The sequence below is a fragment of the Oncorhynchus masou genome, unplaced genomic scaffold, assembly GCF_036934945.1.
Source record: "Oncorhynchus masou masou isolate Uvic2021 unplaced genomic scaffold, UVic_Omas_1.1 unplaced_scaffold_551, whole genome shotgun sequence".
Taxonomy (NCBI): Eukaryota; Metazoa; Chordata; class Actinopteri; order Salmoniformes; family Salmonidae; genus Oncorhynchus; species Oncorhynchus masou.
In genome coordinates, this window is record NW_027011926.1 from 102,113 (window position 1) to 129,885 (window position 27,773).

General features: G+C 42.5%; 1 protein-coding gene across 1 annotated transcript; it reads left to right on the forward strand.

Annotated features, from left to right (window-relative positions):
• The first annotated feature begins 179 nt into the window (after positions 1–179).
• LOC135536059 (CD9 antigen-like) lies at positions 180–27,773 on the forward strand. The gene is made up of 8 exons (XM_064962452.1): positions 180–706; positions 21,175–21,277; positions 24,103–24,200; positions 24,384–24,458; positions 25,201–25,302; positions 25,471–25,560; positions 26,615–26,698; positions 27,146–27,773. Exons 1-8 carry the CDS (start codon positions 641–643, stop codon positions 27,209–27,211), a joined length of 684 nt encoding a protein of 227 aa, XP_064818524.1. The 5' UTR covers positions 180–640; the 3' UTR covers positions 27,212–27,773.

A 27,773-nucleotide genomic window follows, 5' to 3' on the forward strand; every position in this document is an offset into this window, starting at 1 on the left:
CCCCATGGCTGAGGAAGGAATGATATGTCTCCATTTTCAGGTAGTAAAAAAGGTATGTTGAATGCAGGTACGAGGAAAAACAACATTGCAACACTCAGAATCTTGCGTCTGCGTAGAGCTTGTTGTAAGCTTTAGTCGAGCCCCTCCCTTCCTGCTTGACTGACTGACTAACAAAGAACAAGTGAGGTTGGAGGGTGTGGCTCAGGAATCCTCCACAGACCTCTCTCCTTCGCGTTCTTTCACAGGTTTCTTTCCGTCGGTTTAACTCTGACTAGACCTCTCTGGGAACAGCAGGTTTAACTCTGACTAGACCTCTCTGGGAACCGTCGGTTTAACTCTGACTAGACTTCTCTGGGAACAGCAGGTTTAACTCTGACTAGACTTCTCTGGGAACCGTCGGTTTAACTCTGACTAGACTTGTCTGGGAACAGCAGGTTTAACTCTGACTAGACTTCTCTGGGAACAGCAGGTTTAACTCTGACTAGACTTCTCTGGGAACAGCAGGTTTAACTCTGACTAGACTTCTCTGGGAACAGCAGGTTTAACTCTGACTAGACTTCTCTGGGAACAGCAGGTTTAACTCTGACTAGACTTGTCTGGGATATTTCTCTCCACCACCAAACCTGTGCTGTATTTTACCATGGGAGTCGTAGGAGGAATCAAATGCATCAAATACCTGATGTTCATGTTCAACTTCCTCTTCTGGGTAAGTGCTCTGAGGTATCGAACTTCTGTCTCATATTCTCTCTACTGAGTCCACTCTTACCTGAGCCTGGGTGGCAGGTAGCCTACTGGTTAGAGTATTGAGCCAGTAACTGAAAGGTTGCTGGCTCGAATCCCCATCTGTTGTTCTGCACCTGAACAAGGCAGTTAACCCACTGTTCCTCGGTCGGCTGTCATTGTAAATCAGAATTTCGTCACAACTTCCTTGCCTAGTTAAAAAAATGACCCTCTCTCTTTTGTCACATTCTCTCTTCTCTTTTACAATGTTATCAGCATTTTGGTGGTCAGCTGTTTGTTGGCCATAGTGAGAAAAGAGAATGATTAACACTGAGAAGCTAAATCATACTGGACGAGTGTCTGGTTGTTTCCCTTGGTTGGTAAGGTATCCCTGAGATACACTCTGTCTGACTGTGTGATATATCACTCAGCTCTTATGTTATTATATATTTTTTTATAAAGACAGCAAAACAAACATTGACATTCATTGTACTGTTGAATGGGATGGCCAATTTAGAGGACAGAACTAAACTGAACTCACACATACACAAAATAAAACTAAATCCTATTAGGTGGTACATGTATAAGAAGACAGCATATAGTCATTACAAGCAGTGTAGTTAAACCCAAAATAAATATTGAGTGGAGTACAGCACAGAGTAGCAGCAGATCGTCAACCCAGTTATGAAGCGGGACTAGACCATTTATCCAGTATCGGCTGCTATATTTTTTAAAACATTGGACTTCTATTGGAGGTATTGTATCGTATCTTTTCATATGTATTACATTCCCTAAATCCCGTAACGACATTTCAAAGGTAGGTACAGTCTCCAATTTCCAAAATTGCAATATGAGCCTCTTGGCTCATAGAGTACAAAGAGAGACAGCCTTCCCTTCCTGGTTATTCCCATCACCTGCACCAAACAGAGCGGTCAATGGGTCTGGGGCTAGAACTCTATCAAAGGCTTTAGATAAGTCATCAAAAATGAGAGCCCAGTAAGCCTGTAACTTAGGACATGTCCAAAATAAGTGGGTCAACGTCTCCTCATCCTGCTTGCACCTCTCACACAGTGGTGAGGTGTCCAGGAATATTTCATGCAGTTTTACTTTTGAGTAACGTAACCAGTGTTTCACCTTAAACTGTGCATGGTTGAGTCTGGCATTCACTGAGCTGTGGTTTATATTCCTGAGTGCTTCTACCCAGTCCTCATCTGAGAGCTTCTACCCAGTCCTCCTCTGAGAGCTTCTACCCAGTCCTCATCTGAGAGCTTCTACCCAGTCCTCATCTGAGAGCTTCTACCCAGTCCTCATCTGAGAGCTTCTACCCAGTCCTCATCTGAGAGCTTCTACCCAGTCCTCATCTCAGAGCTTCTACCCAGTCCTCATCTCAGAGCTTCTACCCAGTCCTCATCTGAGAGCTTCTACCCAGTCCTCATCTGAGAGCTTCTACCCAGTCCTCATCTGAGAGCTTCTACCCAGTCCTCATCTGACAGCTTTTACCCAGTCCTCATCTCAGAGCTTCTACCCAGTCCTCATCTCAGAGCTTCTACCCAGTCCTCATCTCAGAGCTTCTACCCAGTCCTCATCTGAGAGCTTCTACCCAGTCCTCATCTCAGAGCTTCTACCCAGTCCTCATCTCAGAGCTTCTACCCAGTCCTCATCTCAGAGCTTCTACCCAGTCCTCATCTGAGATTTCTGAACCAAGTTCTTGTTCCCAAGCCCTTTTAATAGTGTCTGTGGATACCTCTATGTGGGCCTGTAGCACATCATACAGTCTAGAGACTGACCCTTTTATTAGTGTCTGTGGATACCTCTATGTGGGCCTGTAGCACATCATACAGTCTAGAGACCGACCCTTTTAATAGTGTCTGTGGATACCTCTATGTAGGTCTGTAGCACATCTTACAGTCTAGAGACCGACCCTTTTAATAGTGTCGGTGGATACCTCTATGTGGGCCTGTAGCACATCTTACAGTCTAGAGACCGACCCTTTTAATAGTGTCGGTGGATACCTCTATGGGGGCATGTAGTACATCATACAGTCTAGAGACCGACCCTTTTAATAGTGTCGGTGGATACCTCTATGGGGGCATGTAGTACATCATACAGTCTAGAGACCGACCCTTTTAATAGTGTCGGTGGATACCTCTATGGGGGCATGTAGTACATCATACAGTCTAGAGACCGACCCTTTTAATAGTGTCGGTGGATACCTCTATGGGGGCATGTAGCACATCATACAGTCTAGAGACCGACCCTTTTAATAGTGTCTGTGGATACCTCTATGGGGGCATGTAGTACATCATATAGTCTAGAGACAGACCTTTTTAATAGTGTCTGTGGATACCTCTATGAGGGCCTATAGCACATCATACAGTCTAGAGACCGACCCTTTTGAATGGGGTTCAATAAGGATCAAGCTATCTAATGTAGGACTATTTGGCTTAATGCCATACTGTGGGTTTTGTGTCCTTAAGAAATTCCTGATTTGGAGGTATCTGAAATAATGTGTTGTTGGCATGTTGAACTTTCCCTGTAATTGTTGAAATGAAGCTAACTGGCCATCTATGTATAGATTACCAATTGTTGTGAGCCCCTTCTCCCTCCACTGTGAAAACACCACACCATCCAATGCAGGGTGGAAAGCATGATTCAGACAAATGGTGTTGTCAATGTAAACAGTAAGGTATATTAAGAAAATACCTCATCTGTTTCCAGATCATAAGAGTATGACAAATGACTGGGTTAGAGTCATAAGTGTCTTTTCCCACATATTCTGGACTACTAACCAGTGCAGGGAGTGAGGAACGTTGACAGGAGGCTCAATCAAAAGCCATGAAGGCATTTCATTCTGACGGACCCCAGGTAAACTTTCCCTCCAGAAAGACAATGTTCAGATTCGCAACCCAATAATACAGTTTGAAGTGAGGAAGGCCAAAGCCCCCCCTCTATCTTGTACTTGCATAAATGCTTCTTTGAAATTCTGGCTGCCTTGTTATATACCGTATAAATTGACCAAGGTTATTGGTTTCGAATTCAGTATACAAGCCACAATAACATACCGACCATTAGGATCTGAAATGGAGGATGAGTAAACAAAAGGAATGTTTTTCCTTATCAGGATTGCTACCCCTCTCGCTTTGCATCAAAGTTAGACTGGTACATCTGACCGATCCAGCCGTAGCTTGGCCTGAGCCGAGCGTTTGATGAGCTTCTTGAAGTGATTTATTTTATTTTATTTATTTTTATTTCACCTTTATTTAACCACGTAGGCTAGTTGAGAACATGTCCTAATTTGCAACTGTGACCTGGCCAAGATAACGCATAGCAATTTGACACATACAACAACACAGAGTTACACATGGAATAAACAGACATACAATCAATAATACAGTAGAACAAGTCTATAGAGTGTGTGTGCAAATGAGGTAGGATAAGGGAGGTAAGGCAATAAATAGGCCATGGTGGCGAAGTAATTGCAATATAGCAATTAAACATTGGAATGGTAGATGTGCAGAAGATGAATGTGCAAGTAGAGATACTGGGGTGCAAAGGAGCAAGATAAATAAATAAATACAGTATGGGGATGAGGTAGGTAGATATATGGGCTGTTTACAGATGGGCTATGTACAGGTGCAGTGATCTGTGAGCTACTCTGACAGCTGGTGCTTAAAGCTAGTGAGGGACATATGAGTCTCCAGCTTCAGTCATTTTTGCAGTTCGTTCCAGTCATTGGCAGCAGAGAACTGGAAGGAAAGGCGACCAAAGGACGAATTGGCTTTGGGGATGACCAGTGAGATATATCTGCTGGAGCGCGTACTACGAGTGGGTGCTGCTATGGTGAACAGTGAGCTGAGATAAGGCGGGGCTTTACCTAGCAGAGACTTGTAGATAACCTGTAGCCAGTGGGTTTGGTGACGAGTATGAAGCGAGGGCCATCCAACGAGAGCATACAGGTCGCAGTGATGGGTAGTGTATGGGGCTTTGGTGACAAAACGGATGGCACTGTGTAACCTGCTTGGAATAGAGGAATTGGTTTCATGCATTACCACAAGGGATATGTTTAGTTTACCTAAAATACAGCACCCTGTCCAATGTGTTGGTAGGTAGAGACGGGCTTGATCACCACAGATCCAATAATGATCAGGAAATGTTGCCGAGCCAAATTGATGAGGAGAACGATCGTCAGTTTCCGCATCAATAACGGTGTGTTCCACCCTCAGTCTAATGGGGTATCCAGAGCTGCATGTTCCCATCTTCCAGCTACATCCTATTGGGAAAACACTATAATTGACAGATGTTGACATTCCCAGATAGGATTCATTAAATTGTAGTATGGAAATATTGCTTGGGTTGTGACAATGACAGGTCCTGAATGGGATTCGCCAGGGTTGGATTTGAATGGGTTCTGATACACGGGATCTAGGTTCTAAGATGATTCTACTGCACCAATGTGAACAATAAAATCCCACTCGTAAAGATTTTGTTATTTTGTTTTTATCCCTCCAGTGTTCTACCTAGTGAGGGTTGACCCCCTGTGTTCTCATTGGATAAGAGCCCTTCTAGTGCACATAGTGTCATTAATGCATTTATCCCTCCAGTGTTCTACCTAGTGAGGGTTGACCCCCCTGTGTTCTCATTGGATAAGAACACTTCTAGTGCACATAGTGTCATTAATGCATTTATCCCACAGTGTTCTACCTAGTGAGGGTTGACCCCCTGTGTTCTCATTGGATAAGAGCCCTTCTAGTGCACATAGTGTCATTAATGCATTTATCCCTCAGTGTTCTACCTAGTGAAGGTTGACCCCCTGTGTTCTCATTGGATAAGAGCCCTTCTAGTGCACATAGTGTCATTAATGCATTTATCCCACAGTGTTCTACCTAGTGAAGGTTGACCCCCTGTGTTCTCATTGGATAAGAACACTTCTAGTGCACATAGTGTCATTAATGCATTTATCCCTCAGTGTTCTACCTAGTGAAGGTTGACCCCCTGTGTTCTCATTGGATAAGAACACTTCTAGTGCACATAGTGTCATTAATGCATTTATCCCTCAGTGTTCTACCTAGTGAAGGTTGACCCCCTGTGTTCTCATTGGATAAGAGCCCTTCTAGTGCACATAGTGTCATTAATGCATTTATCCCTCAGTGTTCTACCTAGTGAAGGTTGACCCCCTGTGTTCTCATTGGATAAGAGCCCTTCTAGTGCACATAGAGTCATTAATGCATTTATCCCACAGTGTTCTACCTAGTGAAGGTTGACCCCCTGTGTTCTCATTGGATAAGAGCCCTTCTAGTGCACATAGTGTCATTAATGCTGACCTCTACTGAATACTGTGAGAATGGGGAGATCGCTGAATGTGGAAACAAGCTACATACATAACAGGAGGTATTTCCTAATATCGGTTCAGTCTTTACTGTACAGTTAAGCAGTGACCACCAAGTGTTTCCCTCGGGATTCCTACTGTGATGCTCATCCAGTGGATGCATTGACCTTCTGCTTCTTCCTGACTGAACGGTCATGGCGTGGATCCAAGTAGACCTCTCAGCTCCACGAACAGCGGTGGGGGTAATCAGCATCACCTGGTCCAGTCCACCTCTGCTGGTTCCAATGCTTTGGTCTCAGGTCTTTCACCACCAGTCACCTGGTTGCAGTAGTGCAGGATCCCCACCAGTGGCTGGGTAGAGCCGCTTTCACCCTGGGGAAAACAGCCTTCAGAACATTGTTTAGAGCAGTACAATAACTTCATTGTCACAGCCCATCAGTGTCAACTTGTTCTGTGGGAAGGGAATTGATCATCCTCATTGGTCTACCTGTCAGAACCTCATGAGGAGCCAATCCAGTGGTTCTGTGGGGCCGCCCTGTCGTGGATATTTCCTTAATTACCAAATGATGAGAGAGCAAATCACACACCAGTCAGAGTTATGCTTAATCTTCACCTTTAAAAATAATTAAGCTTTTGCAAAGCATTTTGACTTTCAACAGTTCAGTATCTCTAATGAAAAGTTGAGAGTCCTCAACATAATGGCAACTGGGATCTTTTATATCAAAGATCCACCCCCCCCTAGACGACATGACAAACCACAGGTCTTAGGAACTTACACAAAGAAAGACTTTACTTCAGAGAGGAGTACCCCCTAGCCAGACAGCATTGTCTATAAATTATCGTTCAGTTTGGTCTCCTAAACAAAGCTCTTATCTTGTTCTTGGTACAAAATGGTACCAAGACATTACCCCCACCCAAATATATACATCAATTGTCATTTTAGACACTCCCATCCCAAATACAACCAATTCTGGACATGCTCACGGAGAGGAAAGTGAGCCTCTAGGTCAAGATAGGGGCAACGAGAGAGGGAACATAGAATGGTTCCAGAAACTGCCATCCTCCTCTCCCCGATGGGAAAAGTAGGGAGTGACTGGCACACAGACATTGTGGAGCCAAGAGATAATTGGTTCCCCCTCAATCATCCCTTCACATGGTTGAAAATATACGTTTACACATGACGACAAGCTTGACCTCTCCCCTCTCCCCTCTCCCCTCTCTAATTATTTGTTCAAATGGTCCTTGAGGGGTCAGATGAGTCTACAGTGGCATGGGAATCCCTCTTCCCATGTTGTTAGTCATACACATCACATGTTTTGCACAAAATTGTTCAGCAAACCAAGAAAACCAAGGTGCAAACCAAAATATATTTACAAAATCACAACTCCCCCCTTTGACACATGATCCCTTCCATGTGACAACTTAGCTAAGTAGGGGAAACATGAACGCGGTAAGACTGGTAGCCCAGCAGGGGGGCCCAGCCAGATTTTCTGCACCTGGTCATACAGTATGTACATAGTCGTTTCCACTTCCTCAACTCAACAGGAACCACAGATGATTGCAAGTCAGAGATATCAGTGAGAGAGAAGAGGTTATGATCAGGAAGTTAAACCATCTGTAACACAGGGGCCTCCACGGAGACAGCTGCTGCCTTAGCTGCCAACTCAGCCATAGCGTTACCTTTGGAGACAGGGTCGGAAGAGTTAGCATGAGCGATGCACTTACAAACAGCAACTTCAGAAGGGAGCCAAATAGCCTCTAGTAAGTTATCAACAAGTTTTGAATGAGAGATGGTCTGACCAGAGGAGGTCAGGAAGCCACGCTGTTTCCACAGAGTACCCAAATCATGTACCACACCAAAGGCATATCTGCTATCTGTATAGATGGTAGCAGACTGGCCTTTAGCTAATATGACAGCTCTAGTGAGTGCAAAGAGTTCTGCTGCTTGGGCAGAAAGGTGGGAGGGTAATTTAGCACTTTCCAGTGTGGTTGAGGCAGTAGTAACCGCATACGCCACCAATGGTTCTCCTTTCTCAGCCATCTACAAACAGTTCCACATGTGCGTTCAGCAAAGGGACATCAGTTAAATCCGACCTTGGTTTAGAGACAAGCTCCACCAGGGCAGCACAGTCGTGCGGCTCTCCATCGTCCACAGTGCACCTCTTCAGGGTCACATGACACATTGTCAGAAGAACATTCTGATAATGCAGCAGTAGAGCTGGTGTTAGATGGGCCGTCATTCTGATAATGGAGGAGTGGGGCCTGTGTTAGATGGGCCGTCATTCTGATAATGGAGGAGTGGAGCTGGTGTTAGTTGGGCCGTCATTCTGATAATGGAGCTGGTGTTAGATGGGCTGTCATTCTGATAATGCAGCAGTGGAGCTGGTGTTAGATGGGCCGTCATTCTGATAATGGAGCTGGTATTAGATGGGCCATCATTCTGATAATGGAGCAGTGGAGCTGGTGTTAGATGGGCCGTCATTCTGATAATGGAGCTGGTGTTAGATGGGCCGTCATTCTGATAATGGAGGAGTGAAGCTGGTGTTAGATGGGCCGTCATTCTGATAATGGAGCAGTGGAGCTGGTGTTAGATGGGCCATCATTCTGATAATGGAGCTGGTGTTAGATGGGCCATCATTCTGATAATGGAGCTGGTGTTAGATGGGCCATCATTCTGATAATGGAGCTGGTGTTAGATGGGCCATCATTCTGATAATGGAGCTGGTGTTAGATGGGCCGTCATTCTGATAATGGAGCTGGTGTTAGATGGGCCGTCATTCTGATAATGGAGCTGGTGTTAGATGGGCCGTCATTCTGATAATGGAGCTGGTGTTAGATGGGCCGTCATTCTGATAATGGAGCTGGTGTTAGATGGGCTGTCATTCTGATCATTTACATTTACATTTAAGTCATTTAGCAGACGCGCTTATCCAGAGCGACTTACAAATTGGTGAATTCACCTTCTGACATCAGTGGAACAGCCACTTTACAATAGTGCATCTAAATCATTTAAGGGGTAATGCAGCAGTAGAGCTGGTGTTAGATGGGCCATCATTATGATAATGCAGCAGTAGAGCTGGTGTTAGATGGGCCATCATTATGATAATGCAGCAGTAGAGCTGGTGTTAGATGGGCCGTCATTCTGATAATGTAGCTGGTGTTAGATGGGTCGTCATTCTGATAATGGAGGAGTGGGGCTGGTATTAGATGGGTCGTCATTCTGATAATGGAGCAGTGGAGCTGGTGTTAGTTGGGCCGTCATTCTGATAATGGAGCTGGTGTTAGATGGGCTGTCATTCTGATAATGCAGCTGGTGTTAGATGGGCCGTCATTCTGATAATGTAGCTGGTGTTAGATGGGCCGTCATTCTGATAATGGAGGAGTGGAGCTGGTGTTAGATGGGCCGTCATTCTGATAATGCAGCAGTGGAGCTGGATTTAGATGGGCCGCCATTCTGAATATGGAGCTTGTGTTAGATGGGCCGTCATTCTGATAATGCAGCAGTAGAGCTGGTGTTAGATGGGCCGTCATTCTGATAATGGAGAGTGGAGCTGGTGTTAGATGGGCTGTCATTCTGATAATGGAGCTGGTGTTAGATGGGCCGTCATTCTGATAATGGAGTAGTGGAGCTGGTGTTAGATGAGCCGTCATTCTGATAATGGAGCTGGTGTTAGATGGGCCATCATTCTGATAATGGAGTAGTGGAGCTGGTGTTAGATGAGCCGTCATTCTGATAATGGAGCTGGTGTTAGATGGGCCATCATTCTGATAATGTAGCTGGTGTTAGATGGGCTGTCATTCTGATAATGGAGCTGGTGTTAGATGGGCCGTCATTCTGATAATGGAGCTGGTGTTAGATGGGCCGTCATTCTGATAATGGAGGAGTGGAGCTGGTGTCAGATGGGCCATCATTCTGATAATGGAGCAGTGGAGCTGGTGTTAGATGGGCCATCATTCTGATAATGGAGGAATGGAGCTGGTGGTAGATGGGCTGTCATTCTGATAATGGAGCTGGTGTTAGATGGGCCGTCATTCCGATAATGGAGGAGTGGAGCTGGTGTCAGATGGGCCATCATTCTGATAATGGAGCAGTGGAGCTGGTGTTAGATGGGCCATCATTCTGATAATGGAGCTGATATTAGATGGGCCATCATTCTGATAATGGAGCAGTGGAGCTGGTGTTAGATGGGCCGTCATTCTGATAATGGAGCTGGTGTTAGATGGGCCGTCATTCTGATAATGGAGGAGTGGGGCCTGTGTTAGATGGGCCGTCATTCTGATAATGGAGGAGTGGAGCTGGTGTTAGTTGGGCCGTCATTCTGATAATGCATAAGTAGAGCTGGTGTTAGATGGGCTGTCATTCTGATAATGCAGAAGTAGAGCTGGTGTTAGATGGGCCGTCATTCTGATAATGGAGTAGTAGAGCTGCTGATAGATGGGCCGTCATTCTGATAATGCAGCAGTAGAGCTGCTGATAGATGGGCCGTCATTCTGATAATGCAGCAGTGGAGCTGGATTTAGATGGGCCGCCATTCTGAATATGGAGCTTGTGTTAGATGGGCCGTCATTCTGATAATGCAGCAGTAGAGCCAGGTGTTAGATGGGCTGTCATTCTGATAATGGAGGAGTGGAGCTGGTGTTAGATGGGCCATCATTCTGATAATGGAGAGTGGAGCTGGTGTTAGATGGGCTGTCATTCTGATAATGGAGCTGGTGTTAGATGGGCCATCATTCTGATAATGGAGTAGTGGAACTGGTGTTAGATGGGCTGTCATTCTGATAATGGAGCTGGTGTTAGATGGGCCGTCATTCTGATAATGGAGGAGTGGAGCTGGTATTAGATGGGCTGTCATTCTGATAATGTAGCTAGTGTTAGATGGGCCGTCATTCTGATAATGGAGCTGGTGTTAGATGGGCCGTCATTCTGATAATGGAGCTGGTGTTAGATGGGCCGTCATTCTGATAATGGAGTAGTGGAGCTGGTGTTAGATGAGCCGTCATTCTGATAATGGAGCTGGTGTTAGATGGGCCATCATTCTGATAATGGAGTATTGGAGCTGGTGTTAGATGGGCCATCATTCTGATAATGTAGCTGGTGTTAGATGGGCTGTCATTCTGATAATGGAGCTGGTGTTAGATGGGCCGTCATTCTGATAATGGAGCTGGTGTTAGATGGGCCGTCATTCTGATAATGGAGCTGGTGTTAGATGGGCCGTCATTCTGATAATGGAGTAGTGGAGCTGGTATTAGATGGGCTGTCATTCGGATAATGCAGCAGTAGAGCTGGTGTTAGATGGGCTGTCATTCTGATAATGGAGCTGGTGTTAGATGGGCCGTCATTCTGATAATGGAGTAGTGGAGCTGGTATTAGATGGGCTGTCATTCTGATAATGCAGCAGTGGAGCTGGTGTTAGATGGGCCGTCATTCTGATAATGGAGGAGTGGAGCTGGTGTTAGATGAGCCGTCATTCTGATAATGGAGCTGGTGTTAGATGGGCCATCATTCTGATAATGGAGGAGTGGAGCTGGTGTTAGATGAGCCGTCATTCTGATAATGGAGCTGGTGTTAGATGGGCTGTCATTCTGATAATGGAGCTGGTGTTAGATGGGCCGTCATTCTGATAATGGAGCTGGTGTTAGATGGGCTGTCATTCTGATAATGGAGCTGGTGTTAGATGGGCCGTCATTCTGATAATGGAGTAGTGGAGCTGGTATTAGATGGGCTGTCATTCTGATAATGGAGCTGGTGTTAGATGGGCCGTCATTCTGATAATGGAGCTGGTGTTAGATGGGCCGTCATTCTGATAATGGAGCTGGTGTTAGATGAGCCGTCATTCTGATAATGGAGCTGGGGTTAGATGGGCTGTCATTCTGATAATGGAGCTGGTGTTAGATGGGCCGTCATTCTGATAATGGAGCTGGTGTTAGATGGGCCGTCATTCTGATAATGGAGGAGTGGAGCTGGAGTTAGATGGGCTGTCATTCTGATAATGGAGGAGTGGAGCTGGAGTTAGATGGGCCGTCATTCTGATAATGGAGCTGGTGTTAGATGGGCTGTCATTCTGATAATGGAGCTGGTGTTAGATGGGCCGTCATTCTGATAATGGAGCTGGTGTTAGATGGGCCGTCATTCTGATAATGGAGGAGTGGAGTTGGTGTTAGATGGGCTGTCATTCTGATAATGTAGCAGTAGAGCTGGTGTTAGATGGGCTGTCATTCTGATAATGGAGCTGGTGTTAGATGGGCTGTCATTCTGATAATGGAGCTGGTGTTAGATGGGCCGTCATTCTGATAATGGAGCTGGTGTTAGATGGGCCGTCATTCTGATAATGGAGGAGTGGAGTTGGTGTTAGATGGGCCGTCATTCTGATAATGGAGCTGGTGTTAGATGGGCCGTCATTCTGATAATGTAGCAGTAGAGCTGGTGTTAGATGGGCCGTCATTCTGATAATGGAGCTGGTGTTAGATGGGCCGTCATTCTGATAGTGGAGCTGGTGTTAGATGGGCCGTCATTCTGATAATGGAGGAGTGGAGCTGGTGTTAGATGGGCTGTCATTCTGATAATGGAGCTGGTGTTAGATGGGCCGTCATTCTGATAATGGAGGAGTGGAGCTGGAGTTAGAGATGGGCTGTCATTCTGATAATGGAGGAATGGAGCTGGAGTTAGATGGGCCGTCATTCTGATAATGGAGGAATGGAGCTGGAGTTAGATGGGCCGTCATTCTGATAATGGAGGAATGGAGCTGGAGTTAGATGGGCCGTCATTCTGATAATGCAGCAGTAGAGCTGGAGTTAGATGGGCCGTCATTCTGATAATGGAGGAATGGAGCTGGAGTTAGATGGGCCGTCATTCTGATAATGGAGGAGTGGAGTTGGTGTTAGATGGGCCGTCATTCTGATAATGGAGCTGGTGTTAGATGGGCCGTCATTCTGATAATGGAGGAGTGGAGCTGGTGTTAGATGGGCTGTCATTCTGATAATGGAGCTGGTGTTAGATGGGCCGTCATTCTGATAATGGAGGAGTGGAGCTGGAGTTAGATGGGCCGTCATTCTGATAATGGAGGAGTGGAGCTGGTGTTAGATGGGCCGTCATTCTGATAATGGAGGAGTGGAGCTGGAGTTAGATGGGCTGTCATTCTGATAATGGAGGAGTGGAGCTGGTGTTAGATGGGCCGTCATTCTGATAATGGAGGAATGGAGCTGGAGTTAGATGGGCCGTCATTCTGATAATGGATGGGCCGTCATTCTGATAATGGAGGAATGGAGCTGGAGTTAGATGGGCCGTCATTCTGATAATGCAGCAGTAGAGCTGGAGTTAGATGGGCCGTCTTTGCCTGTGAAATAAGAGCATGAACTGCATGAGGCACGTGTACAGTGAGTTCACACATAACAACAATGTCTGCACAAGCCATCACAGCTGCAGTAGCTGCAGCCACAGCTCTCAAACAACAAACCAGACTTCTGGCCACACTGTCCAGCTGTTTGGAATTATACCCAACTGGGCGCTGCTTTCCCCCATGTTCCTGTGTTAAAACAGATGACATAAAAGCATTTTTCTCACAAACAAAGCAGTTAAAAGGTTTAGACTGGTCAGGGAGCCCCACACAGGGAGAAGTAGTCATGAGTTGTTCCAGTCTGGTCAGAGCAGTCAGTCCCTCTAGTGTCCACTTCATTTTGTCCCTCATAGCCATTTTGTGGCCATAATAAATAAGGTCAGCAAGCGGCTGCACCACCTCAGCATAGTCAGGTAACCACGCCCTACAATACCCTGCCATACCAGTCAATGACATCATGTGTTGTTGAGTAACCGGCTGTGGGACGGAGAGAATAGCCTGTATCCTCTCTGTACCCAGCTGCCTGCCATTGGGAGTGATGTCATGACCCAGATGTCATGACCCCTGACTCTCTGAGGTCATTAAATATCCCATGGCACTTATTGTAAGAGTAGGGGTGTTAACCCCGGTGTCCTGGCTAAATTCCCAATCTGGCCCTCAAACCATCACGGTCACCTAATAATCCCCAGTTAACAATTGGCTAATCCATCCCCCTCCTCTCCCCTGTAACTATTCCCCAGGTCGTTGCTGTAAATGAGAACGTGTTCTCAGTCAATTTACCTGGTAAAACAATGGATAAATAAATAAATAAATAAATACTTCACTGTCTGTGAAACCAACTGTAACTTCTTCTTTGAAACTTTGTGGACAGAAATATCAACAGAGCCGCAGTATCAGTTTGACAAGATTCCATTGAGCTGGAGCACAACAACAAATCATCCACATACTGAACCAGAATGCTGATTCATCCACATACTGAATCAGAGTGCTGATTCATCCACATCCTGAATCACAGTGCTGATTCATCCACATCCTGAATCAGAGTGCTGATTCATCCACATACTGAATCACAGTGCTGATTCATCCACATCCTGAATCACAGTGCTGATTCATCCACATGCTGAATCAGAGTGCTGATTCATCCACATACTGAATCAGAGTGCTGATTCATCCACATGCTGAATCAGAGTGCTGATTCATCCACATACTGAACCAGAATGCTGATTCATCCACATACTGAATCAGAGTGCTGATTCATCCACATACTGAACCAGAATGCTGATTCATGCACATACTGAATCACAGTGCTGATTCATCCACATCCTGAATCACAGTGCTGATTCATCCACATACTGAATCAGAGTGCTGATTCATCCACATACTGAACCAGAATGCTGATTCATCCACATCCTGAATCACAGTGCTGATTCATCCACATACTGAATCACAGTGCTGATTCATCCACATACTGAATCAGAGTGCTGATTCATCCACATACTGAATCACAGTGCTGATTCATCCACATACTGAATCACAGTGCTGATTCATCCACATCCTGAATCACAGTGCTGATTCATCCACATCCTGAATCAGAGTGCTGATTCATCCACATCCTGAATCACAGTGCTGATTCATCCACATACTGAATCACAGTGCTGATTCATCCACATCCTGAATCACAGTGCTGATTCATCCACATACTGAATCACAGTGCTGATTCATCCACATCCTGAATCACAGTGCTGATTCATCCACATCCTGAATCAGAGTGCTGATTCATCCACATACTGAACCAGAATGCTGATTCATCTACATCCTGAATCAGAGTTCTGTCCTCAGGGGGTATAAAACCCTACAAATTTTGCGCTAAGGCTTCCGGTTACTAGTCCAACGCTCTAACCACTAGACTACCCTGCTGGTTACTAGTCCAACGCTCTAACCACTAGGCTACCCTGCTGGTTACTAGTCCAACGCTCTAACCACTAGGCTACCCTGCTGGTTACTAGTCCAACACTCTAACCACTAGGCTACCCTGCTGGTTACTAGTCCAACACTAACCACTAGGCTACCCTGCTGGTTACTAGTCCAACGCTCTAACCACTAGGCTACCCTGCTGGTTACTAGTCCAACGCTCTAACCACTAGGCTACCCTGCCGCCCCATTTTGCGCTAAGGCTGCCGAAAACATCACGGAGGATTCCACGTAGGATAGCCTAGTGACCGGAAGGTTGCAAGTTCAAATCCCCGAGCTGACAAGGTACAAATCTGTCGTTCTGCCCCTGAACAGGCAGTTAACCCACTGTTCCTAGGCCGTCATTGAAAATAAGAATTTGTTCTGAACTGACTTGCCTAGTTAAATAAAGGTTAAATAAATACAAATAACACGTAACCCATAGGAGCCACAGTCCAGGTTAAATAAATACAAATAACACGTAACCCATAGGAGCCACAGTCCAGGTTAAATAAATACAAATAACACGTAACCCATAGGAGCCACAGTCCAGGTTAAATAAATACAAATAACACGTAACCCATAGGAGCCACAGTCCAGGTAAATCTCTCACTGAGAAACGTGAAGGCAAACCAGAACTGAGATTCTGTTGCCACAGGAATACTGAAAAATGCATTAGTCAAATCAATCACAGAGAACCACTCTGGGTGGTACCGCCCCCAACAGAGAGGTAACATTAGGAACCACCGGGGCACGGGCAAAAACTGCATCGTTCACAGGCCTTAAGTCCTGGACCAATCTCCAATCACCTGAAGGTTTTCTAACATGCAAGATAGGGGTGTTACAGGGTGATTTTGGACAGGGAATTAAAGCACCATTAGCTAACAGGGATGCATGAACAGGTGTAATACCTGCTATTGCCTCCCTACTGAGTGGATACTGTGCTCTAGATGGGCGCCTGGTATCTTTAGGAGTGACTACCATTGGCTCAGCTCCCTTCATTCTCCCAAATCATACTTGTCCCTTGCCCATAGGCATTCAGGGACCCTCTCAGGAGGGGTGAGTCTTCACTCACCAACATGATATTTGTAGAAAAAGAAACCTGATCAACACCATGCACACCCCTCTCAGTTGGTGTTTCCCAACTGAGTGGGTAACAACTTGTCAGTGTGCTGGTGAATATGTTGTCCCATCAGGGTCTAAATGGGCGCCTGGTAGAAAGGGACCCCTCTCAGTTGGTGTTCCCCAACTGAGTGGGTAACAACTTGTCAGTGTGCTGGTGAATATGTTGACCCATCAGGGTCTAAATGGGCGCCTGGTAGAAAGGGACCCCTCTCAGTTTGTGTTCCCCAACTGAGTGGGTAACAACTTGTCAGTGTGCTGGGTAAATATGTTGACCCATCAGGGTCTAAATGGGCGCCTGGTAGAAAGGGACCCCTCTCAGTTGGTCCCCCGCATCTCGCAGTCTGTAGCATCAACCAAGCATTTCATCCAAATTCCAGCATCCGGCTATTCTACTCTATCTGATTTTGACAGGGACACGTGGTGAGTTATCCTCAAACAGGTAGAGGTCTTTTCGTGCAGGGGTTAGATTAACCCCTGAAGCACAGAAATCACTGCTACAGTATAAACCCTCACACTGCACTGACTCATCCTGTGATTTAGCACACAGCCATTGTTTCTCATAATGGAGATCTCTTGTCAATGGTGAAAAATGGGAGGTGCAATGTAACCCTGCTTCAGACATGAAACTGCCCTCGTGGCCCCAATGGGTTTTGGCCATTGAGAAAACATGAGCAATATTGGGCACTTCATCATCAACATCCCATGCATAATACCAGTCACAGCACTCAGACATTAACATCAATTGCTCCCCCTCTTCCTCATGAATAACGGTTAAACCGGTTCGGCCACATGTTATGTTGATGCCCAGTTTACACAGGAGGTCCTGCCCATCAGATTGACAGGACAGTGGTCAGAGAAGAGAAATTGATGTTGACACTTCTCCTCAAAAAAGGAGACGGGCAGAGGCATAGTTACCTGCTCTCTGAATGAGAGGCCTGAAGCACCTACAGCTTTGACTGTTTCACTAAAAGCACCCTCTCTATGCCATAGAGGGTCCAGAATAACCTTCCATAAGGCTCCAGTAGGAGGGTCCAGAATATCCCCATTTATCTGCCATAACCTTCCATAAGGCTCCAGGAGGAGGGTCCAAAATATCCCCATTTATTATATTATTATATTACTATTATATTATTATATTACTATTATTTTATCATATCTACATTATTATATTATTATTGTATTATCATATGTCTACATTATATTATTATATTACTATTATATTATTATATTTCCATATTAAAATATTACTTTTGTATTATTATATTACTATAATAGTAAATTATTATATTTCCATAATATTATGTCTATAGTATTATATTATTATATTACTATTACATTATTTTGCAATATTATTATATTTCCATATGAAAATATGACTATTATATTATTATATGTCTATATTATTATTATATTATTATTATATTTCTATATTATTATATGTCTATAATATTACATTATTATATTACTGTTATATTATTATATTTCCATATTATTATATTATGATTATATTTCTATAATAATATATGTCTATATTATTATATAATTATATTTCCATATTAAAATATGACTTTTGTATTATTATATTACCATATTATATTACTATTACATTATTATATTTCTATATTATTATATTACTATTATATTATTATATTATATTACTATTATATTATTATATTGCTATATTATTATATTACTATTATATTATTATATTGCTATATTATTATATTACTATTATATTATTATATTATTATTATATTACTATATTATATTAGTATTATATTATATTATTTCCATATTATTAATTACTTTTATATTATTATATTTCTATATAAGTATGTCTATAATATTATATTATTATATTACTATATTACTATTATATTCCTATATTACTACAATACTATTATATCATTATACTTCTATATTATTATAGTATTATATTACTATTATATTATTATATAACTATGTAACTATATACTATATGTCTTATATTATTACATTACTATGTAACTATATTACTATTATATTATTACATTACTATGTAACTATATTACTATTATACTATTATATGTCTTATATTATATTATTATATTACTGTATTTTATTATATTATATTAGTATATTATTATATTACTATTATATTATTATATTATTATATTACTATGTAACTATATTACTATTATATTATTATATGTCTTATATTATTATATTACTTTATTTTATTATATTACTATATTATTATATTAGTGTTATATTATTATATTACTATTATATTATTATATTAGTGTTATATTATTATATTACTATATTACTATAATATTATTATATTATTATATTACTTTATATTATTATATTATATTATACTATATTATTATATTACTATTATATTATTATATTATTATATTACTATTATATTATTATATTACTTTATATTATTATAGTATATTATTATATTATTATATTACTTTATTTTATTATATTATATTACTATATTATTATATTAGTGTTATATTATTATATTATTATATTACTGTTATATTATTATATTACTGTTATATTATTATATTATATTATATTATATTATTATATTATTATATTACTATTATATTATTATATTACTTTATATTATTATATTATATTATTATATTATTATATTACTATTATAGTATTATATTATTATATTATATTATTATATTATTATATTACTTTTATATTATTATATTATTATATTACTTTATATTATTATAGTACTATTATATTATTATAATATTATATTACTTTATATTATTATATTATATTACTATATTATTATATTACTGTTATATTATTATATTATTATATTACTTTATATTACTATATTACTATTATATTCCTATATTACTACAATACTATTATATCATTATACTTCTATATTATTATAGTATTATATTACTATTATATTATTATATAACTATGTAACTATATACTATATGTCTTATATTATTACATTACTATGTAACTATATTACTATTATACTATTATATGTCTTATATTATATTATTATATTACTGTATTTTATTATATTATATTAGTATATTATTATATTACTATGTAACTATATTACTATTATATTAATATATGTCTTATATTATTATATTACTTTATTTTATTATATTACTATATTATTATATTAGTGTTATATTATTATATTACTATTATATTATTATATTAGTGTTATATTATTATATTACTATATTACTATAATATTATTATATTATTATATTACTTTATATTATTATATTATATTACTATATTATTATATTACTATTATATTATTATATTATTATATTACTATTATATTATTATATTACTTTATATTATTATAGTATATTATTATATTATTATATTACTTTATTTTATTATATTATATTACTATATTATTATATTAGTGTTATATTATTATATTATTATATTACTGTTATATTATTATATTACTGTTATATTATTATATTATATTATATTATATTATTATATTATTATATTATTATATTACTATTATATTATTATATTACTGTTATATTATTATATTATATTATTATATTATTATATTACTATTATAGTATTATATTATTATATTATATTATTATATTATTATATTACTTTTATATTATTATATTATTATATTACTTTATATTATTATATGCTATTACTATATTATTATATTACTTTATATTATTATAGTACTATTATATTATTATAATATTATATTACTTTATATTATTATATTATATTACTATATTATTATATTACTGTTATATTATTATATTATTATATTACTTTATATTATTATATTACTATTATATTATTATTATATTACTGTTATATTATTATATTACTATTATATTATTATATTACTATTATATTATTATATTATATTATTATATCATTATATTACTATTATATTATTATATTATTCTAATACTATTATATTATTATATTATTATATTACTATTATATTATTATATTATTATATTACTTTATATTATTACATTATATTACTGTTATATTATTATATTACTGTTATATTATTATATTATTATAAGGGGTCAGGGACCTATACCTTATTATATTACTGTTATATTGTTATATTATATTACTATTAATATATTATATTACTATTATATTATTATATTATATTACTATTATATTATTATATTACTGTTATATTATTATATTACTGTTATATTATTATATTATATTACTATTAATATATTATATTACTATTATATTATTATTTTATATTACTATTATATTATTATATTACTATTATATTATATTACTGTTATATTATTATATTACTGTTATATTATTACATTATATTACTATTATATTACTGTTATATTATTATATTATATTACTATTATATTATTATATTATATTACTATTATATTATTACATTATATTACTATTATATTACTGTTATATTATTATATTATATTACTATTATATTATTATATTATATTACTATTATATTATTATATTATATTACTATTATATTACTATTATATTATTATATTACCATTATATTATAATGGATGTAGCAGCCTGAAACCAGTTTTCTAGAAAGTGTGGGGGGAGGGGTAGGGTAGTCGAGGATAAGTGCCTGCTGGGTATCATTCCCAAAATCTGAACTGTTCTTTACACTGTTTCTAACGTATGTGTGTGTGGGTGTGCATGTGTCAGTTGGCAGGAACAGGAGTGTTGGCCATAGGGCTGTGGCTGCGTTTTGACTCTCGGACTGAGGGACTGTTCAGTGGAGAGGACTCTCCTTCTGTCTTCTTCACCGGTAAGACTGAGCTCTCACCCCTAACCCCTATACCTTAAATCCAACTTCTCACCCCTAACCATAACCCCTACACCCTAAACCCTACAGCATAAAATATCTCCTCTCAGCTAGTGGTATCATCATGGCTGTTTTCGGTTTCTAACACACACACACACACACACACACACACTTAATTCTCTACACAAGGTCAGGAATCAGGGACAAAGGGACAGGGGTCAGGAAAAGAGGTCAGGGACAGAGTCAGGAGTCAGGGACAGAGTCAGGGGTCAGGGACAGAGGTCAGGGACAGGGTAAGGGGTCAGGGACAGAGTCAGGGGTCAAGGACAGAGTCAGGGGTCAGGGACAGAGTCAGGGACAGGGGTTAGGGACAGGGTAAGGGGTCAGGGACAGGGTAAGGGGTCAGGGACAGAGTCAGGGGTCAGGGACAGAGTCAGGGACAGAGTCAGGGGTCAGGGACAGAGTCAGGGGTCAGGGACAGAGTCAGGGACAGGGACAGAGTCAGGGACAGGGTAAGGGGTCAGGGACAGAGTCAGGGACAGGGGTTAGGGACAGGGTAAGGGGTCAGGGACAGAGTCAGGGACAGGGGTCAGGGACAGAGTCAGGGACAGGGTAAGGGGTCAGGGACAGAGTCAGGGACAGAGTCAGGGACAGGGTAAGGGGTCAGGGACAGAGTCAGGGACAGGGGTTAGGGACAGGGTAAGGGGTCAGGGACAGAGGCAGGGACAGAGTCAGGGACAGGGTAAGGGGTCAGGGACAGGGTAAGGGGTCAGGGACAGAGTCAGGGACAGAGTCAGGGACAGGGTAAGGGGTCAGGGACAGAGTCAGGGGCAGGGTAAGGGGTCAGGGACCAGGGTTACAGAGGGCTGCTATGCCCCTAGGGTTACAGACGGCTGCTATGTCACCAGGGTTACAGAGGGCTGCTATGTCACCAGGGTTACAGAGGGCTGCTATGTCACCAGGGTTACAGAGGGCTGCTATGTCATCAGGGTTACAGAGGGCTGCTATGCCCCTAGGGTTACAGAGGGCTGCTATATCACCAGGGTTACAGAGGGCTGCTATGTCACCAGGGTTACAGAGGGCTGCTATGTGGTCCTGTGTGGCTCAGTCGGTAGAGCATGGCGCTTGCAACGCCAAGCGTCGTGGGTTCGATTCCCGCTGGGGCCACCCATATGTAAAAGTAGTGGCCCCAGCCGACTTGTAAGTCGCTTTGGACAAAAGCGTCTGCTAAATGGGATATATTATATATATATTATGTCCCCAGGGTTACAGAGGGCTGCTATGTCCCCAGGGTTAGAGAGGGCTGCTAGGTCGCCAGGGTTACAGAGGGCTGCTAGGTCACCAGGGTTACAGAGGGCTGCTATGTCACCAGGGTTACAGAGGGCTGCTATGTCCCTAGGGTTACAGAGGGCTGCTATGTCCCTAGGGTTACAGAGGGCTGCTAGGTCACCAGGGTTACAGAGGGCTGCTAGGTCACCAGAGTTACAGAGGGCTGCTATGTCGCCAGGGTTACAGAGTGCTGCTATGTCATCAGGGTTACAGAGGGCTGCTATGCCCCTAGGGTTACAGACGGCTGCTATGTCACCAGGGTTACAGAGGGCTGCTATGTCACCAGGGTTACAGAGGGCTGCTATGTCACCAGGGTTACAGAGGGCTGCTATGTCATCAGGGTTACAGAGGGCTGCTATGCCCCTAGGGTTACAGAGGGCTGCTAGGTCACCAGGGTTACAGAGGGCTGCTAGGTCACCAGGGTTACAGAGGGCTGCTATATCACCAGGGTTACAGAGGGCTGCTATGTCCCCAGGGTTACAGAGGGCTGCTATGTCCCCAGGGTTAGAGAGGGCTGCTAGGTCGCCAGGGTTACAGAGGGCTGCTAGGTCACCAGGGTTACAGAGGGCTGCTATGTCACCAGGGTTACAGAGGGCTGCTATGTCACCAGGGTTACAGAGGGCTGCTATGTCCCTAGGGTTACAGAGGGCTGCTAGGTCACCAGGGTTACAGAGGGCTGCTAGGTTACCAGGGTTACAGAGGGCTGCTATGTCGCCAGGGTTACAGAGTGCTGCTATGTCACCAGGGTTACAGAGTGCTGCTATGTCACCAGGGTTAGAGAGGGCTGCTATGTCACCAGGGTTAGAGAGGGCTGCTATGTCACCAGGGTTACAGAGAGCTGCTATGCCCCTAGGGTTACAGAGGGCTGCTATGTCCCCAGGGTTAGAGAGGGCTGCTATGTCACCAGGGTTACAGAGGGCTGCTATGTCACCAGGGTTACAGAGGGCTGCTATGCCCCTAGGGTTACAGAGGGCTGCTATATCACCAGGGTTACAGAGGGCTGCTATGTCACCAGGGTTACAGAGGGCTGCTATGTCCCCAGGGTTACAGAGGGCTGCTATGTCCCCAGGGATAGAGAGGGCTGCTAGGTCGCCAGGGTTACAGAGGGCTGCTAGGTCACCAGGGTTACAGAGGGCTGCTATGTCACCAGGGTTACAGAGGGCTGCTATGTCACCAGGGTTACAGAGGGCTGCTATGTCCCTAGGGTTACAGAGGGCTGCTAGGTCACCAGGGTTACAGAGGGCTGCTAGGTCACCAGGGTTACAGAGGGCTGCTATGTCACCAGGGTTACAGAGGGCTGCGATGTGTGTATGGTGTGTGTGTATGGTGTGTGTATTGTGTGTGTGTATGGTGTGTGCATGGTGTGTGTGCATGGTGTTTGTGTATGGTGTGTGTGTATGGTGTGTATTCATGGTGTGTGTGCATGGTGTGTGTGTGTGCATGGTGTGTGTGCATGGTGTGTGTGTATGGTGTGTGTGTATGGTGTGTGTGGTCCACAGGTGTGTATATTCTGATCGCTGCGGGGGCGTTGATGATGGTTGTTGGGTTCCTGGGCTGCTGTGGAGCCATTAAGGAATCCCCCTGTATGCTCGGACTGGTGAGGATCAATGATGGTGATCATAGAATACAATGATAACACACTTTTCATTGCAAGGCCTCACACCCTGTCTGTCTCTCTCCCCACCCCCTGTCTGTCTCTCTCCCCGCCCCCTGGTTTCTCCCCCCTGTCTGTCTCTCTCCCCGCCCCCTGGTTTCTGTCTCTCGTTCTCCCTCTCTCCAGTTCTTCTTCTTCCTGTTGTTGATCTTTGGGGTGGAGGTAGCAGCAGGGATCTGGGGGCTCTCCAATAAAGATACGGTAACACACTCAGAGGCTGTTTCACTGTTTGTTGTTCTTACTGTGGACAGACCATCAGACCATCTATTACAGATCAATACAAAACCTTAGCATCTCTCCATTCTCATGTCTCTCCTCTCCTCCTGTCTGTCTCCCCCTCTCCTCTCTGTCTCTCTTCTCTCCTCCTGTCTGTCTCCACCTCCTCTCTCTGTCTCTCTTCTCTCCCCCTGTCTGTCTCTCTTCTCTCCTCCTGTCTGTCTCCCCCTCCCCTCTCTGTCTCTCTCCATGCCCCCTGTCTGTCTCCCCCTTCCCTCTCAGTCTCTCTTCTCTCCCCGTCTGTCTCTCTTCTCTCCCCCTGTCTGTCTCCCCCTCTCCTCTCTGTCTCTCTTCTCTCCTCCTGTCTGTCTCCCCCCTCCTCTCTGTCTCTCTTCTCTCCTCCTGTCTGTCTCTCTTCTCTCCCCCTGTCTGTCTCTCTTCTCTCCTCCTGTCTGTCTCCCCCTCCCCTCTCTATCTCTCTTCTCTCCCCCTGCCTGTCTCTCTTCTCTCCTCCTGTCTGTCTGCCCCTTCCCTCTCTGTCTCTCCCCACCTCATGTCTGTCTCCCCCTTCCCTGTCTGTCTCTCCCCACCCCATGTCTGTCTCCCCCTTCCCTGTCTGTCTCTCCCCACCCCATGTCTGTCTCCTCCTTCCCTGTCTGTCTCTCCCCACCCCATGTCTGTCTCTCCCCTCCGGCGTCCCTTGTCTCCCCCGTCTGTCTCTGTCTAGGTGGTGGAAGACATCACAGAGTTCTACAAGCAGACTTACAATAACTACATGAACACCAAGCAGGAGGCCCTGAAGGAGACATTACGCCTCATACACTTTGGAGTGAGTACACACACACACACACACACACACACACACACACACACACACACACACACACACACACACACACAACTCCAACATAACAGTCCAGTGTCTGTCTGTCTGTCTGTCTGTCTGTCAAGTGTACAGCGGAACTAAAATTGTGTTGTCTGTGTTTCCCTGGGGCAGCTGAACTGCTGCGGCCTGACAGGCACGATAATTGACAGCGCCAGGGAGACCTGCCCAAAGAAGGAAGGACTGGAGGCTCTGATTACCACGGTAACAAACATAACCCCTGCCGCAACAACTATTTGAGTGACAAGCTATTATATTATAGGGTAGAAGTGTATATTACAGGGTAGAGATGTATATTATAGGGTAGAAGTGTATATTATAGGGTAGAGGTGTGTATATTATAGGGTAGAGGTGTGTATTATAGGGTAGAGGTGTATATTACAGGGTAGAAGTGTATATTATAGGGTAGAGGTGTATATTACAGGGTAGAAGTGTATATTATAGGGTAGAGGTGTATATTACAGGGTAGGAGTGTGTATATTATAGGGTAGAGGTGTATATTACAGGGTAGAGGTGTGTATTACAGGGTAGAAGTGTATATTACAGGGTAGAGGTGTATATTATAGGGTAGAAGTGTATATTATAGGGTAGAGGTGTGTATATTATAGGGTAGAGGTGTATATTACAGGGTAAAGGTGTGTATTATAGGGTAGAGGTGTATATTATAGGGTAGAGGTGTATATTATAGGGTAGAGGTGTATATTAGAGGGCAGAGGTGTATATTATAGGGTAGAGGTGTATATTATAGGGTAGAGGTGTATATTATAGGGTAGAGGTGTATATTATAGGGTAGAGGTGTATATTATAGGGTAGAAGTGTATATTATAGGGTAGAGGTGTATATTATAGGGTAGAGGTGTATATTATAGGGTAGAGGTGTATATTATAGGGTAGAGGTGTATATTATAGGGTAGAGGTGTGTATATTATAGGGTAGAGGTGTATATTACAGGGTAAAGGTGTGTATTATAGGGTAGAGGTGTATATTATAGGGTAGAGGTGTATATTATAGGTTAGAGGTGTATATTATAGGGTAGAGGTGTATATTACAGGGTAGAGGTGTATATTACAGGGTAGAGGTGTATATTATAGGGTAGAGGTGTATATTATAGGGTAGAGGTGTATATTACAGGGTAGAGGTGTATATTATAGGGTAGAAGTGTATATTATAGGGCAGAGGTGTATATTATAGGGTAGAAGTGTATATTACAGGGTGAAAGAGTTGTAGTAGTGTGTAATCTCAGTGTGTTGTTCTGTCAGAGTTGCCCAGCGGCCATTGACGAGATGTTCAACTCTAAACTCCATATCATTGGAGGAGTGGGCATCGGAATTGGAGTCCTCATGGTGAGAGCAGCCAATCAACTCTCTCCTCTCCTGTCTCTCTCTCTCCTTCACTCCTCTCTTTTCTATCTGTCCTCCACTCCTCTCCTTCACACCTCTCCTTCCTCTCTCTCCTCTCCTCTCCTCTCCTTCCTCTCTCTCCTCCACCCCTCTCCCTCTCTCTCATCTTCCTCTCCTCCACTCCTCTCTCCTCTCCTTCCTCACTCTCCTCTCCCTCTCTCTCTGCTCTCCTCCACCCCTCTCCCTCTCTCTCCTCTCCTCCACTCCTCTCTCCCTCACTCTCCTCTCCTCTCCCTCTCTCTCCTCTCCTCCACTCCTCTCTCCCTCACTCTCCTCTCCTCTCCCTCTCTCTCCTCTCCTCCACCACTCTCCCTCTCTCTCCTCTCCTCCACTCCTCTGTCCTCTCCTTCCTCTTGTCCTCTAATGATATGTCATTTCTCTTCTGTCCAGATCTTTGGGATGATCTTCAGCATGCTGCTGTGCTGTGCCATCAGGAGGTCCCGTGACATCATGTAGACTCAGACTCTGCCATTCCGTGCACTTATCTGTGTGTCTGTCCTCAATAGATGTTAAATGCTCACTAGGTTTGTACTGCCTTTCGAGTTAGTTGTCAGTTTTAGGCTGGCAGCCAGCCAGCCAGCCAGCCAGCCAGCCAGCCAGCCAACCAGCCAGCCAGCCAGCCAGCCAGCCAGCCAGCCAGCCAGCCAGCCAGCCAGCCAGCCAGCCAGCCAGCCAGCCAGCCAGCCAGCCAGCCAGTCAGGCTCTACCCTGGATGGAACCTCAGTCTCCTGTGAATGTGTGGAGCTGTGCTGACGTTTCTGGCTGTGTAACAATGTAATCAGTCTATCGTTTCATCACTGTAGAAGCAAAACGCCTTCAAATCTGCCAGAATTTAATCTGTTGTATGTGCTTTAAAAACCTGACTAGGTTTCTCCTCATATTGCCTGTTTGTTCAGCTACATGGACTGTAACAACTTTATGACAGAGTAAAGATTTTATAAACATTTTTATTGCAACTATTTTGATGAACAAAGATGTGTATTTCTTTGAATTGCCAAATAAAATGAATTAATATGGA

What these genes read in the sequence shown, in the direction of transcription:
- LOC135536059 (XM_064962452.1), top strand. Translation starts at nt 641, where the DNA reads ATGGGAGTCGTAGGAGGAATCAAATGCATCAAATACCTGATGTTCATG. An exon ending in TACGCCTCATACACTTTGGA is followed by an intron (nt 25,303 to 25,470) that starts GTGAGTACACAC and finishes TCCCTGGGGCAG; the next exon opens with CTGAACTGCTGCGGCCTGAC. An exon ending in TCGGAATTGGAGTCCTCATG is followed by an intron (nt 26,699 to 27,145) that starts GTGAGAGCAGCC and finishes TCTTCTGTCCAG; the next exon opens with ATCTTTGGGATGATCTTCAG.